The 14968-nt window shown below is 52.1% G+C and overlaps 1 protein-coding gene across 2 annotated transcripts in view; it reads left to right on the top strand.

Annotated features, from left to right (window-relative positions):
• The window catches only part of PRKCB (protein kinase C beta), an 86796-nt gene that overhangs the window by 25969 nt on the left and 45859 nt on the right, over positions 1-14968 (top strand). For both annotated transcript variants that reach the window (XM_079321252.1, XM_079321251.1), the window contains exon 3: positions 8913-8995. In XM_079321252.1, the coding sequence (XP_079177378.1) occupies positions 8913-8995 (83 nt within the window). The remainder of the gene's footprint in view (positions 1-8912; positions 8996-14968) is intronic.

A 14968-nucleotide genomic window follows, 5' to 3' on the forward strand; every position in this document is an offset into this window, starting at 1 on the left:
GATTTTTTTTCCCCCTGTGTTGGAAGCTTTCCAAATCATTGAGATTTTTTTGTGATGTGTTTTTGCCTGCTCTGCTCAGCAGTCTTGTCTCGTGGTGGGAGGCAGCGCTCGAGGGATCGGCTGTCCCAGGACAAATCCCGTGGGAGTTCCTTCACAACACAAACCAGGGCTGGAGCTGCAGGGGGAGAGGAAGGAGCAGGGGGGAGACTGCAGCAAGGCTTGGGATGCTCTCATTTCCCTTTTTATGGGGAAATTAGGCAAGTGTGTGAAATATTTCCCGGTGTGGTGCTTCTGGGAGGATTTCACCCAAGGGATGGTTGGAGGCTGGGAAAGGGGTCCTGAGGGTGACCCAGGGTCCCTTCCCTCTCTCCTCTTCCCTGAGACTTTGGCACAAATGCTGCAGGGGCAGCCCCAGGTGATGGGGTTAACAGAGCACCTGGCACAGGCAGCATGTTTCCAAAATAGCATTTTCCCTGAAAATTCTGCCAGGGTTGTGCCAGGCTGCAGCTCAGAGCCACTCCTGGGAGCCTCAGCCACGGCATCTCCTACCCCATCGTGTCCTTCCCTCTGAACATCCAGGGTGTTACATAAATCCAGAGCTCTTGTCTGCCTCAGGAAGCTGGAGCTTGTCCCCCTCTGTCCACAGAGTGCCCTCGTGGTGATGGCTCTGGGGGGACACTGGCAGAGGGACCCTGGGCTGGCTGAGGGACCCCAGGGTGCAGGAGATGCACAGGAGGTGCTGCTCAGGGGCTGGATCCTGGATGCAGGAAATGCACAGGGGGTGCTGCTCAGGGGCTGGATCCTGCCAGGTGCTGGGGGTGCTGGGGGGTTCTGGGGGTGCTGGGCATTCTGGGGGGTGCTGGGGGTGCAGTCTCCAGCCCCTGCGGCCCCTCAGAACCCCCCTCAGCTGCAGAATTCTGGTAGCTGTCACAGCCAGGGGAGCCCTGCCCTGTGTCAGGGCAAGCTGGGGCTGGGGGGATCTCCTAAACCATCTGGTTCAAGTTCATACCACGGGTTCCTGTGCCTGGTCCCCAGGGAGGGGCTGTGGCTGCAGAGGGGACACGCTCAGTGGTTGGTGTTGGAAAGCCAGGGCTGTGCACAGCAGCACAACCAAATAAATCCTCTGCAGGCAGCTCCACCTTACCAGGGCCTGGCTAATTGATGCTTTCACTTGTGCTTAAAAGGAGCTGTTCACGTTCCTGGGTGTTCAAGAAACCCTTCAAACATTGCTCGATGTGTGGTGAACAAACCCTCCTAAGATGCTGCCAGCTCAAAATAAGCCTGAGGCAGCAGCAGGGAAGTCATTACTCTTCATATCGGACACAAAAAACATGTTTCTGTTGTACTCATGATTATTTTTGTTTTCTGCACTTCCTGGAAAGCAAAGGGGCCATGCAGTGTTGTGGGTTTTTTTTAGACATGCAGAGGGGAGCAGGAGTACAGCCCCTGCTCTGCTGCAGCCTTGCTGTGCACTGACTCTGGGTTCAGGGTCTGCTCTGATGGGGTCAGAGCTGAAATCGTTCACATCTCAGGGGCTGGTGCTGGGCTCCAGCTCTGGTCACACCTGTGGAGGGCTCTGGAAGGAGAACCCTTTGGAGGGGCTCCCTGACCCCCTGGCCTTGCAGGGTGTCCCTGTCCCCAGGCTGGAGCAACCTCCAGGGTTCTTCACCAGTTTATGACACCAGTGCTGGTGGGCAGCAGCTGCAGGCAGAGCTGGAATTGGAGTTTGCTGAGTTTTTTGAATCTTTGAGTGCTGAAAGACTTCACCTGATGTCCCTGCTCCTCCTTGCCCGTTTGGAGGGGCAGGTTCCCTGGGCAGTGGACTCGGGCTCTGCTTTTGGAAACAAGACAGTGCTTAGAATATTCAAAATTAAGGGGGAAGGGCGAGGATGCAAGGAAGAAAAGGGGAGTGAAGTTCCCCTCTCTGTCTTGGAGATAAGCTACAAAATCCAGCTTTAACTGAGTTACACCAGCACTTTGGGGACTGGGTTTTTATCTGCCTTGGAGGGGATTAAACGCTGTGACAAAAAGGAATGGCTTCAAACAGACGAGCAGGGCTGGGCTGCTGCTGGGTTATCTCTGCTGGCCCTGCCCTCTCCTAATGCCTGACCTCTCCTCTGGCCAGCACTGATCCTGCTGGGATACCTTTCCATATTTCTCCCTCCTCTCAGGAGTCTGACCCCGAGTTTCAATTACCATATTAAATTACCAGGTCACCAGAGTCAAAGTAGGCTGCCAAGTTTTTAATGATCTTCTCTTTCTTCTCGTGTGGAGTTGTTGTGTTGTTTTTTTTTTTTCCGAGCCTCCTTTCCATCTCTGCACTTTTAATTGAGACCATCTGTAATTTAACACATCTCCACAGCGAGTTGTGTAACTGGTGCAGGGTTTGAGGAGGACTCAGTGCTCATCCTCAGGGACTGCAGCAGCTTTCCCTTGTCTTCCAGTGCCTTCGGAAGAAATCCAGAACTAATTGCCAAGACCGTTTAATCTGCTCCCTCGGGGCTCTGATTAATCACTGAGTGCTTATTTCTCATCCCTCGCTGCTGGAAGTGCTGCGGGGGGTGTTGGGGGGCTGGGGCTGCTCCCCAGGCTGCTGGGGGCTGTTTGTGCTGCTGGCACCCGGGGTGTCCTCGGGGATGTCCCCAGGGACCTGGAGGGGCTGCACAGTGTCCTCGATGCCTGTCCCCGTTTGCCTGAGGGACAAGCCAAGGCTGCCCATCAGTTCTGCACCTCAGGAGCTTCTCTTCTCCTCTGCCTGACCTTGGCCAGCACCTGGCTGCTCCTCCTCCAATGCCTGGCACCCCCAAATCATCAGTGTCCCTGCTTGCCATGACCGTGGTGGCCCTGGGGCTGTCCCCTCCTTGTCACCACCTTCCTCTCCCCTCTGCATCTCAGGGCTCCTAATCCAGGCTGTGAAGAGACCAGTTAGAAGGGGTTGTTAACATGGAAAGAACCGAATTCCAGCCTGTAAAACTGCACATTTCTGTGGCTGTAATTAGGGACTGGGGGCAGCTCCTTCCCCTCCTGTTCCTGCCGGGCTCCAGTTGGGGTGGGAGCCCTGCCTGGGCAGGGACAGAGGTGGTGTCTGCCTGCCCTGGGGCCACCCCACACTGCACAGAGCCCCTGGCAGCTCTCCAGGAATAGTGATGGTCTGTCCATAGCCTGTTTTTTTTTTCCTGATAAACTCCACAAATGCAATTCCTGGATGAAAATTCCTGACCAACTCCCCATATTGGATGCTAATTCCTCACCAACTCCTCAAATGCAATTCCTGGGTGATAATTTCTGGCAAATTCCAGACTAGTTGATAATTCCTGATGAACTCCCCAAACTGGGTGATAGTTGCTGTTCTGTGGTGGTGCTGGGGACAGGCACAGGCCAGGGGAGGAGCTGTTCCCCAGGGTGGCTCTGCATGTTGGGATGCTCTGCCCGCTCTCCCAAGCAGCGTTTTTCACCCAGGTGGGAGAGGAAGCAGGAGCTTGTGCCATGCCCTGGGTGGAGGAGCAGCCTCTGGCACATCCCATGTGGCTGGCACAGGTTCCTGTGCCAGCCAGAGCCACCAAACCTGGGCCAGCTGCATCCCTGGTGCTGCTCCCTGCCCTGCCCCCTGTCCCTGCCCTGCTCTGGGGGTTGCAGCGAGGATCTCTCCCCATCCAAGCCCTGCTGCTGTCACCATCCCCGTCCCCACCCACTCCCCCTGCGCTGCCGGGGATGATTGATGCTGCTCATCCCGCCTGGCTCCAGCGCGTTCATTGTCATGCAGAGGATGTTGTCAGTTCATTATGGTATTTCATGGAAAACTGCAGGCGGTTTGGGGTGTTTTGTTCATGAAGTCCTCCTAAAAGCACGTGGCTGGGCTCGAAATACTCAACCCCTTTCAATGGAGAAAAAGAGGGATGCTGAAGATGTCCCTCTCAGCACAGGCAGAGCAGCCTCCCTGCCCTCCTCCCCAGCTGCTGGGGCTGTTTAGTGTTGGACACTCCTCACAGGTGGTGGATGGGGACATTCCAGGTCCCTGGTGTCCCTGTCCTCATTCTGCAGCCAAGGACACGAGCCGGAGCTGCCGCAGCCCCATGGCATCCCCGGAGCTGTTCCTGGTGCTGTCCCCGAATCCCTGTGTGCATCACAGCTGCTTGCAGCGTCTCTGGAGCTGACAGTGGCAAAGCAGCTGAGGGCTGAGGAGCTGAACATTGTTGTGCTGTAAGAACTCCAGAGAGCTTTTAACCAAAGCTGGGGATTAAATCCAAAGAGGGAAAATTTTAGCTCAGCTTCTCTCTCTGTGTGCTCTAAGTGATTAAAAGCTGTAAAGCGCTGTCAGAAATTCAGGATTTCCCCTCCTGGAGCCCTTCTTTCTCCTTATTTTATGATTACCATGCTTCACTGCCTCTGTTTGATGTGGTGAGTGTGATTTTCAGCATGGAATGGAAAGTCGTGGGCAGCTCTGGCTGGGGCACGTTTCAGTCTCTCTGACCCGGGGGGTTTGCCCAGTGTAGGTGGAGCAACACAAAGCTCCCTTTAAAAAAATTTTTTTTTCTTTTTTTCTTTTTTTAGTGTTATTTTGTTTCCTTCAGTTTTGCTAATCTGAATTCCAAGCTGTTTCCTGAAGCTGTTGTTCCTTGGGAAGCGGAGACGTTATCCAAATGAGAATATCCACAGGTTGGAAGGGAGCAGCTACACACTGAGATATGCTTGAAATAATCTTTGAGCTTCCCTGATATTGGAGCCATCTGCCAAAGCTCAGCTCCGTCAGCTCCCTGGGGATGCTTGAACTCCTCCCTGGCTTTGATTTTTAGATGAGTCTTGCTTGAACCTTCTCCTGTCTCTGTTAATCTTCCATCTGTCTCCCTTACTTGACATGCTGTATCCAAGACTGTTCCTGGTGCTTCTCAGACCTCTCCCTGGCCTGACATAGGGGGAACAAAGGCTTCTCTTTGGTGGGAATGTGTGTTCTGGGAAGGGCTGGACTCAGAGGTGACGTCCCTGAATTATTCATTTGGGAAAATTGATTATTCCCTTCTTCGGAACATTGGGACAAGGAGTTCGTGCAATGAAATTAGAGCAACAAATGGAGATGGAGTGGCAGGCAGGGCTCATCCTGCAGGGATGGTTGGTGATGCTTTGGGAGGGCTGAGTGCCCTCCTGCAGCTGAGGATGTTTTGTGTGGGAGAGGGGGTTAATCCCATCTCATGTGCCAGGCTGGGTGTGAGCAGGGCACCCCGAGCCAGCCCTGCTTCCCCTCCATGTGCTGGGGTGCCACAGGATTGTGGCATCAGGATGGGGTCAGCAGTCTCAGGAGTTTGCCAGTGAAACCCTGGCTTGAGCCTTTCTGTGCTTTCATATTCCTGGGAATACCTTGTGAGCTTGTGTTAGCTCCCAGGGCAGCCTTGCCTGTTTAAGGAAATCTTTGGGCATGGTGGTGTCTTTGGGCAAAGTGCCTGAGTGTGAGAGGGGAGAGGGAGTGTGTGAGGTGAGGTGAGGGATGGCAGGGAAACACTCCTGAGCTGGTTCACAGTGAGCAGGAGAGAGAGGAGGGAATATCCTGCAGGAGAGAGGAGGGAATATCCTGCAGGAGCTGGGAGCATGTGCAGGGCTGGGCTGGGAGCGCCGCTCCTGGGATCAGCAGCTGCCACAGCCGCAGCTTCTGCTGCTGCTGCAGGGATTTGCAGCATCCTCCAAACCCTGCAGGCAGCTCCCCCAGGAGCTGCAGTTCCTCAGCCTGTCCCTCTGCATCCCAGGGAACACCCTGAGCCCTCAGCAGCTGGAGCTGGGGATGCTCTGCCGAGCCAGGACAGCCCCTGCCGTGCTGCAGCTGCAGCCAGATGTGTGTTCTGCTGCCTGCAAACGCCTGCAACACATTCTGGGGTGTTTCTTCTGATTGGCAGCTTCTGGAATCAGCAGGGAATCAGCAGGGAAACTGCTTTATGGTTTTTCTGGTTGGTTTTTGAGCAGTGGTTTAAGCCAAGACGCCTTTCTATATGTGTGTGTATATATATTTAAGCAATACTGTGTTAGCATTTTCTAGCATTTTCTCCCTTTTCATCCTCCACAATGAGACATTTCCTAGGTTTGAGAATGCCCTGCTCTTGTTGTGGTTTCTTAGCTCTCAATCCCAACCTGGCAGGAGATTTTCCTTCCCAGGACTGTGTCAGGATCTCAGGGAACAGAGCTGTGTGATCTGTCCTGATGTTTTGGTGCAAATCTTTTCAGATCTGAGACACTGTGCTGGGGCTGCTGTGAGAAATGTGCATTCCAGTAAATCTCCCAAGGCTGTGGAGAGCTGCTGGGCTCAGGGCTCTGCCTCTTGCCTTCCATGAGTTTGTACCCTTCCCTTCTCCCAGGACAGGGATGTGTCCCCAGAGCCCTGTGAGGGAGCTGGCCCTGAAGGAGAGTTTAGTGCCAGGAAGCACCTCCTGCATCATGCAGTAAGGAATGGGAGAGGTTAATCTTTCATTCTTGTTGTGTACAAATGGCTTGGGATGTTTGTAGCCAACCAGTGGGATTTGATAACTTTATTACCCAAATAATAAGATTTACAAATTAACTGTCTAATTAGCAACCTGGGAAAGCTGCTGCTCGTGCTGGGGTTTCTAAGCTGACAAAGACATGGGCTGAAACTGCTGAAGTGTGATGGCAGCAGGAGGGCAGGCAGCAGAAAGATCTCTGCAGCCTCCTCACATGCAATGGGCAGGCAGGTTCAGGAGCTGAGTCAGGATCACTGGCAGGAGATCCTGCTCCTGGGCCATTCTGTCAGCCCTGTTCCCCTCTTGCATGGATGGAGCACTCACCTGAGCACGTGGGAGGTGTCCCAGTGGCTCCTGCCGAGGCCTTGGAGCTGCCTTGGGAGCAGTGGGTGCAAAGTTTGCCTTGGATGTGTGGGGAAGTGTTCTGCTTGCCCATATTCCAGAGGATTATAGATTAGAATCACAGAATCCTGGAATGCTTTGGGTGGGAAGGGACCTTGAAGCCCATCCAGTGCCACCCTGCCATGGCAGGGACACCTCCCGCCGTCCCAGGTTGTTCCAAGCCCTGCCCAGCCTGGCTTTGGGCATTTCCAGGGATGGCCTCTAAGGTCCTTCCCACCCCAAGCATTCCATGGGAAGTTCAGGCTGGTGGCACTTCCCTTCCCTCTCTGGGTGGGATGATTCCAGCTCCTTTGGGGAGCCTCTGCCAGCAGTGCCTGTGCTCAGGGTGTCATGGAGCTCTCTGCGTTTGTACACACACTTCAGGAGAAATCCCTGCTTAATAGAGTTCTAATTTCTTCCTTCCTGCTTCCCAGATGCTTCTGTCTCCATATACAAATGACAGAAATGGTGAGCAATGCTTTCAAGAAAATGTTTGTTTGTTTGACTCAGAAAAGCAAGTGAGAGGTCCTGCGAGGAGAGAGCTCTTGGCAGCTGTTCTGCCTCTTAAAACCTTCTGGGTTTGTTTTTGTTCACAATGGAAAATGTGAAAAGGAAAATGAATTTACAGCTGGATGTAGCAGGGCACAAAGAGCAGATTGTGAGGTTCATGGCCAGTGTCACTTGGTTTTTCCTTGTTCCTTAGGAAAAGTCCAGTTGCTGCAACTGGAACCTGCTGTTCCTGCTCAGCCAGTTTGGTTCCTGTGCTCCATCTCCAAACCACAGTCCCTGCTCCTCTCTGTGGTGGATGGCAGAGCCCTGAGCAGAGCAGAGGGGGTGCCCAGGCTCCCTCAGGATCAGGATTGTTCCCTTGGCTCTACTCTTGCCTGGGCTCCCTTGGAGCTGAGGTGTCACCATGTGGGACAGGGCAGGGATGGAGCTGAGCATCCCTGGCTGTGGGTGGGTGCAGAGGGTGGTGCCCAGGCCAGGCTGGCACCCAGGAGGTGACAGAGGTGACATGGGCTGCCAGGTGCTGCCTCTGTTCTGGGCAGCCCCAGCAGTGCTGCCACCTCCAGCTGCAGGCTCAGAGGGGCTGAGACCCTTGCAGAGGATCTGGACCATCACTTGAAGTTACCTACAGTGACAAATGCTCCTTTGAGCTCTGTCACTGAAGGTGAGGGGCTTATTTGGCATTTGGGGGGAAAAATCAGCCTTGAAATACAGAGCTTGAAAGACAGCCTTGAAATCCAAACTGCAGACAGTGCTGGCAGCTGCAGGCAGGCAGTGCTGACAGGGTTTGGAGGTTTAGGGGATGGGGGTTTAGCTGTGGATGCTCCTGCCTGGCAGTCTGGGCAGTGGCACGTCAGGATTGATTCCTGTGCTGTTCCCAGAAGGGCAGGGCTGTCTCTGACGTGCGTGAGGGGAGGAAGACGTGCGTGTCTTCTGGTCTGGCAAACGGAGGCTGGGGAGATGCTGAAGAAAAGCAGAGCTGTGGGAGGAAAATTGCCCACCTGTTCCCTTGGGTACAATCTTCCATTTTTGGCCACATGCACTTTTCAGCTCAGATCCTTGCAAACGCCAGATTCTCCCTCTTTATATTCCCTGACCTCAGAGTGTGTGCCACGAGTGACAATGAGCTCAGAGGAGCAGGATTGTTCCCAGCCCTCCTCTGACGTTCACTCAACACTTTGTTCTGCTAAGTTTTACCAAAAAATGCATGTTCTGCTTGGGGTTATTCCATAAGATTTAAAAATCTGCCACGGGTTTGCTCCAAAAACCTCCTGGGGCTGCTCAGGAATCTGACACGGGAGTGGTTTGTGCTGGGACCTCGTGGTGCCAGTCCCAGGCTGATCCTGTCCCTGTGCTCTCTTCACAGTTTGCTGCTCTGTGACCCTGTCCCTGTTCTCTCTTTGCAGTTTACTGCTCTGTGACCTATCCCTGTGCTCTCTTTGCAGTTTGCTGCTCTGTGACCCTGTCCCTGTGCTCTCTTTGCAGTTTGCTGCTCTGTGACCTGTCCCTGTGCTCTCTTTGCAGTTTGCTGCTCTGTGACCTGTCCCTGTGCTCTCTTTGCAGTTTGCTGCTTTGTGGTGCACAAGCGCTGCCATGAGTTCGTCACCTTCTCGTGCCCCGGTGCTGACAAGGGCCCTGCCTCGGATGTGAGTATGGGGACAGCACCTGCAGAAGGTGCTCCTTGCTCCTGGGGGGTTGTTTCACAGCCATCTCTAATTTATGCCATGGGTTAGGTTGGGAAAGCCTCAGGTCCAGCCATTCCCCAGCAGTTCCAAGGCCACCACTGCCCCACACCCACCCATGCCATGTGCTGTTAGATCCCTTCAGGGACTGGGATTCTGTGGCTGTGGGGACTCTCGTAGGTTTCTGGGATATTTAAAACACTCAAACTACCCAATAACCTGTGCTCCCCACATGGGGAGGCAGAGATTTCCCTTTGGGGCTGAGCCTGCAGCCTTGCCCCAATGTCCCTTGTGTCACAAAACCACCCCAGCACTTGCTGGCTGAGTCCCCATCCTTGTTTCCCCAGGATTTTGTTTCCCATGGCTTGGGGGCAGCAGAGCTGGGCTCTGCCAGCACCACTCAGGTCTGTCTGGCAGGTTCTGTGTTTTACCGTGGAAACTGCCTAATTTGGGGAACTGCTGGGAGAGAGGAGCTCGAATTGGGGAAACGACAGAGCACCACAGCTCTCACCCATAAAAATAGAAGTGGTGGGAGCAGGCTGCAGGGGGTGGAGGCTAAACACGAGCTGTGGCCACCCTCCCAAACTGGGCTGTGCCCTGTGCCAGGGGGAGAGGGGGTTTGTGGGATGAGGCTCTTGGGGTTGGTGAGGTTTGTTCTGGGCCTTGGTGGTGGCTGTTCCCCCTCCTGCAGCGTGGTGCCTGTGCAGGAGCCTGGGAGGAGGTGTCAGGGTGGCACTACTGGCACCCACAGACACAACCTCAGGAGGAGGTGGCAGGGTGGCACTGCTGGCACCCACAGACACAACCCCAGGAGGAGGTGGCAGGGTGGCACTGCTGGCACCCACAGACACAACCCCAGGAGGAGGTGGCAGGGTGGCACTGCTGGCACCCACAGACACGAGCCCCTGAGGGCCTCCTGTGCCAGGGACAGGCAGGGGCTGTGGTGGGGATGTGGGCAGGAGCTGCTGCCTGCCTGGAGTGAGGCTCAGCTCAGTGGGACACCCAGAACATCCCTGTATCCCTCTCCCATCCCAGTGCCCATGGCACTCAGGTGTGTGCTGGGAGCAGGGCTCTGTGTCTCTGGGCACAGCAGCTGTGCCAGTGCCCAGCCTGCAGCAGGGGATGGGGCTGCAGGAGGGGGAGTGATGGATTTGAGCTGCTCACATTCCCATCTCAGCCTTCTTTCCAGGCACTTTCACTCCCTGCTGCTGCTGGAATGGGGCAAGGAGAGCTGAGAAGGCAAACAGGCAATGAGGGGATGGGGGTGGGGGCCCTGAGGGCTGAGCTGACCCCCAGGCAGGTGGGACCCTCTGTGGGACGTGGGGATGTGACAGAGCCCTGTCCCCGCACTCCATGGAGGTGTCACAGCCCTCTGCTGTGACACGGTGTGGCACTGCCAGCTGAGCTCCCCCCGGGGAGCCCTGACACTCTCCCTGTCTGTCTGTCCTCTGTCACCTCTGTCACACACACAGGCAGTGGCACTGAGTCCCTGTGGCGTGTCCCAGTGCTGTCACCTATGGCAGGGCAGTGTCACCTACCCAAATCTCTGTTCCTGACAGGCACTGAGCTCCTTGTGTGTGCCCAGGTGGGACCTGGCTGGCCCCAGCTCCCCCCAGCCTGGTGGCACTGGTGGCCCTGGTGGCACTGGTGGCCCTGGTGGCACTGGTGGCACTGGTGGCACTGGCCCCATGGCTGTGAGTGTCCAGCTGGGATCCCAGGGCTTCTCTTCCCGTGCCCTAGACCTGGAGCCCAGGGTAAAAAATGTATTAAAAGAAAAATATCTCCTAACTTTGCTCCTTGATCTCTGTGTCTTCCTAGTGCTGGAGAATTGAGGAGAAAACCATTTTGTACCTGTGCAGTGCTTATGGTCTGGCTGAATATTTCCATTTTAACAAGTGGGTAATTCTGATTACTGAGCTAGAACCCTGCAGCTGGTGTGGAACTCTGCTTTTGTTTTAGGGTAAATTTTGGAGAAAACTTTTGAATGGTTTTTTTTAGGAAATAGATTTGAATAGTTTTGTTTTTATTGCTTTGGGGAAATATTTTTTAGATAAGTGGAAAAAAATCTGATTATTTAATAAGTAAAGTAGTATTTAGTATAAAAATGAATAATATTAAATAGTCAAATTTTTTTGTTGTTTTGAAGAGAGGATAAATTTAGAAGAGATTTATTTGTGGGTTGCAGTTTGTTTTATTTAGTTTATTTTTAGTTTTTTTGGTGCTGGGAAATGCTGCACCCCAAGCTAGGCTTGGTGGGTTACAGGTGTGAATTTTTGGTGGGTTTTTTGGGTTTTCAGTTTAGAGCAGGTTTGAAAAATTTTAAGAAAAAGGGAAAGAAAAAACGCTATGGTTTAGAGAGTTTCTTTGATTTAATTAGTTAGTAAACCAAATAAAAGCAAAGGAGAGGGGTTTTTTTTCAGCCAGTGTCTGTTTGTCCCACAGCCAGGTCTCCAGGACCCAGCCTGTGTAAATGTATTCCATTGGCAAACCTAATTATAGCTGGAGCTATTAGTAGAATGCATAATTATTTAAATTATAGACAAAATAATCATTAAAATGACCTTCTTTGCATGATCTTGTTAAAGGTCATCTAATCAGGATGTGTTAATAAATATCAGAGCTGCTCTGGGAAGGTGAGGGGCCAGTGTAGCTACATTTCAATTTTGGGTGTAAATTATCCCTGTTTGTGCCTTGGGGAGAGGATTTTAGGAAGGGTTGTAGGAATTATTTCAGGATGGGTTTCAAGAAGGATTTCAGGATTTCAGGAAGAATTTTAGAAATTATTTCAGGAATTATTTCAGGAAGGATTTCAGGAAGGATTTTAGAATTATTTCAGGGATGATTTCAGAAAGGGTTTCAGGGAGAATTTTAAGAATTATTTCAGGGATGATTTCAGGAAGAGTTTCAGGAAGGATTTGAGGAATTATTTCAGGAAGGATTTTAAGAAGGGTTTCAGGAAGGATTTTAGGAATTATTTCAGGGATGATTTCAGGAAGGATTTCAGGAAGGATTTTAGGAATAATTTCAGGGATGATTTCAGGAAGGGTTTCAGGGAGGATTTCAGAAAGAGTTTCAGGAAAGGTTTCAGGGAGGATTTTAGGAATTATTTCAGGAATGATTTCAGGAAGTGTTTCAGGCAGGATTTTAGGAATTATTTCAGGAATGATTTCAGGAAGAATTTCAGGGAGGATTTCAGGAATCATTTCAGGAAGGAATTCCCCTTGGAAAGGGCTCCCTGCTGTGCTCCCAATCCCCTCTCACCAGGTGCTGCAATTCCCTGATCCCTCCTCACAGCTCCTGTTCTTCTGGGCTACCCTGGCTGGAATTTGGCAAATCCTCCCAACCTTCCTGCAACTGGCTGCTTCCTGTTCTCCTGCTAATTAACTTCTCCTTGCCTCGTGCTGTGCCATCTGCCCTGGAGGGAGGGCACCTGCTCATGGTGACAATTCCCATTTCCTATGGGATGAAGATGTCTCTGCCCAGCCCTGCCTGGAACAGCTCTGCTCTCCTTGTCTCAGGGATCTGAGGCAGGCTCAGGGATGAGGGTGTTTGGCTCTGTGCCCTCCCCATCTGGGGCTGGGCTGGGTTTGTGTCTCTCTGGGAGGATGAGGAGGGTGCTGCAGCCTGTGCCCACCTGCCTGCAGCTCCTGCAGGTGTCTGGGGGTCTCTGTGCTGTGCCAGCCCCTGGGGCTGCAGGGAGAGCCCTGTAAGGACTCCCAAGGCATGTGAGAGTTACTCTGGAGGATGCTGAGATGCAAACACTGCTCTGGGAGAGTTTTTCCCAATAATGCCTGGAATTTTGACAGGTTTGTAGTGTTCCCCCAATAATGCCTGGAATTTTGACAGGTTTGTAGTGTTCCAGTGCAGGTTTTAGGACTTTTTGGGCCATTTTCAGTGCGATTTTAGGGGATTTTTGCATTTCTTAGTGTGAATTTTCAGGGATTTTTCTATGTTTTAATGCTGAATTTTTCCTGGATTTTTTTTCATGCTTTTCCCAGCAATCCTTGGAATTTTTGCAGATTTTAGGTGTCTTAGTCTGGATTTCAGGAGTTTTTGGGCCATTTCTTGTGTGATTTTAGGACTTTTTGGGCATTTTTAATGTGATTTTTGTGGTGTTTGGGCCATTTTAGGCCACATTTCATCTGGATTTTTTGGCTGAGCTTGGCTTTTTTCTGCTGCTGGGAAAGAGAGAGCATTATGTTTGGTGCTGGCAGCAGCAGCCAGGAAGGGACTGTCACCCCTGTCCCTGTGCAGCTGTCTGACAGAGGATGAGACCTTAGAACCAGGGAATCACAGTCTGGTTTTGGTTGGCAGGGACTTTAAAGGCCACCAAGTTCCAACACCCTGCTGGGACCCCAAACAGGACCTGTGTCACCTCCTCTGGGCACTGTCTGTGTAACTGTTTTATTTTAATATTTTATCTATTTTATTTTATTTTAGCTCTTCTCACTGGCACCAAGACCCACCACCCTCCCTCCCTTGTTCCTGTATTTCCCAGTGTGGTTTTTGCTGGAACCTGGAGCTGTTTCTCCCCAGAGGTGTTTCCCCAGCCCTGTGCAGGGAGGTGGGTGCATGGCCAGGGCTGTCCTTGTCCCTGGTGGATGCAGAATGACCTGCACAGTGCCAGGGTGGCACCTGGGCCTGTCCCAGCCATACTTTCCCTGGAAGGGATGACAGAGCACTGGTGTCTGCTGTGAGCTGTTCCCTGCACACCAAGGGGATTTTCCACGGGAAATGTGGGAATCAAGTGTGAGGTTTTGGGTTTATGTCCCTGCCAGGGTTTGTTGAGTGCAGGCAGTAAGCTGTGGCTTGTGTTGTATTTGCTATTGTGCTGTTTAAATCACTATGAAATTCACTTTAAAATGGTTTCTTCACACGAACTGTGCTAATTCTTCTTCAGCAGAGATCATTTAAAGCTTTCTTTGTGATGAAATGGGGAAAGCAGCAGCCTCTAATCTTGAAAGCAAAGCTCTGTGTTCTGTCAAATGCAGCAAATGTGAGTGCAGAAGTTTCAAACACCCTTGGCTGTACATGTGGGCCCAGCTGCCCCTTCCCAGGGAGGAACTTTTTTCTTATTTAGACAAGGAAACAGGAGAAACTTCAAATGCAATTAGGGATTGCAGTCAGGGATGGGATCTTGTATCATTTTAGAACAGCTCTACTGGACTGGGGTGGGTTCTGCCACCTCTGCTGGGTCAGTGCCTGCAGGGCAGCAGCTCAAAGCTACTCCAGCCCACTCCCTGCCCCAGGCTGGCATCCCTGGCTGCAGAGGGTGTGCCCTGGTCTGGAGGACAGGTGTCTGCCAATAAAGGCAGGAGCTTCTCTTTGAAATGGAGGATGTAAACCCCTACCTCTAAATTCTTATAATTTTGAAATTAAGGGGCTCTCAGGCCAAGATATGGGAATAGGAATAACAGTTCTTTACTAGGAAAATTAAAATAGAAATACAGTTATTACAAAGAACAATCCCAAACACTGCCAGAGTCAGAATCCAAGCTGACACCCCATCAGTCAGTCAGGGTGGTGGCAGCAGTCCCATTCAATGGTGGCTGCATCCTCCTGCAGTGGCAGATGTGGTTTAGCTGGAGCAGTGCTCCTGTAGAAGCTGCAGTTTCCTCCAAAGGTCCAGGGATGATGTGGAAAGGTCCAGTTTTCCTCTGGAATCCAGAGGAAAGAAGGTACCTTGGTGTCCAAAATCTCAGTTTTTATCTAGGTAGGAAATGTTTGGCTCCTCCCCTGGCTGGAGCATCTCCCAGTGGGATGATGTAATTTTATCAGTCATGCACTGGGACTCAATGGCCATTAACAGGAGGTATCTCCTGGAGGGAGGATGGGAGGGGCTGTGGGAAGATGACTGCCCAGCTGATTTAAGGATGGCCCATTAGCAGATAATGTGTGTCAGGAGATCAGGGCCACTGCCACACCCAGTTTCAAACA

Source organism: Erithacus rubecula (genome assembly GCF_903797595.1).
Source record: "Erithacus rubecula genome assembly, chromosome: 17".
Lineage (NCBI taxonomy): Eukaryota > Metazoa > Chordata > Aves > Passeriformes > Muscicapidae > Erithacus > Erithacus rubecula.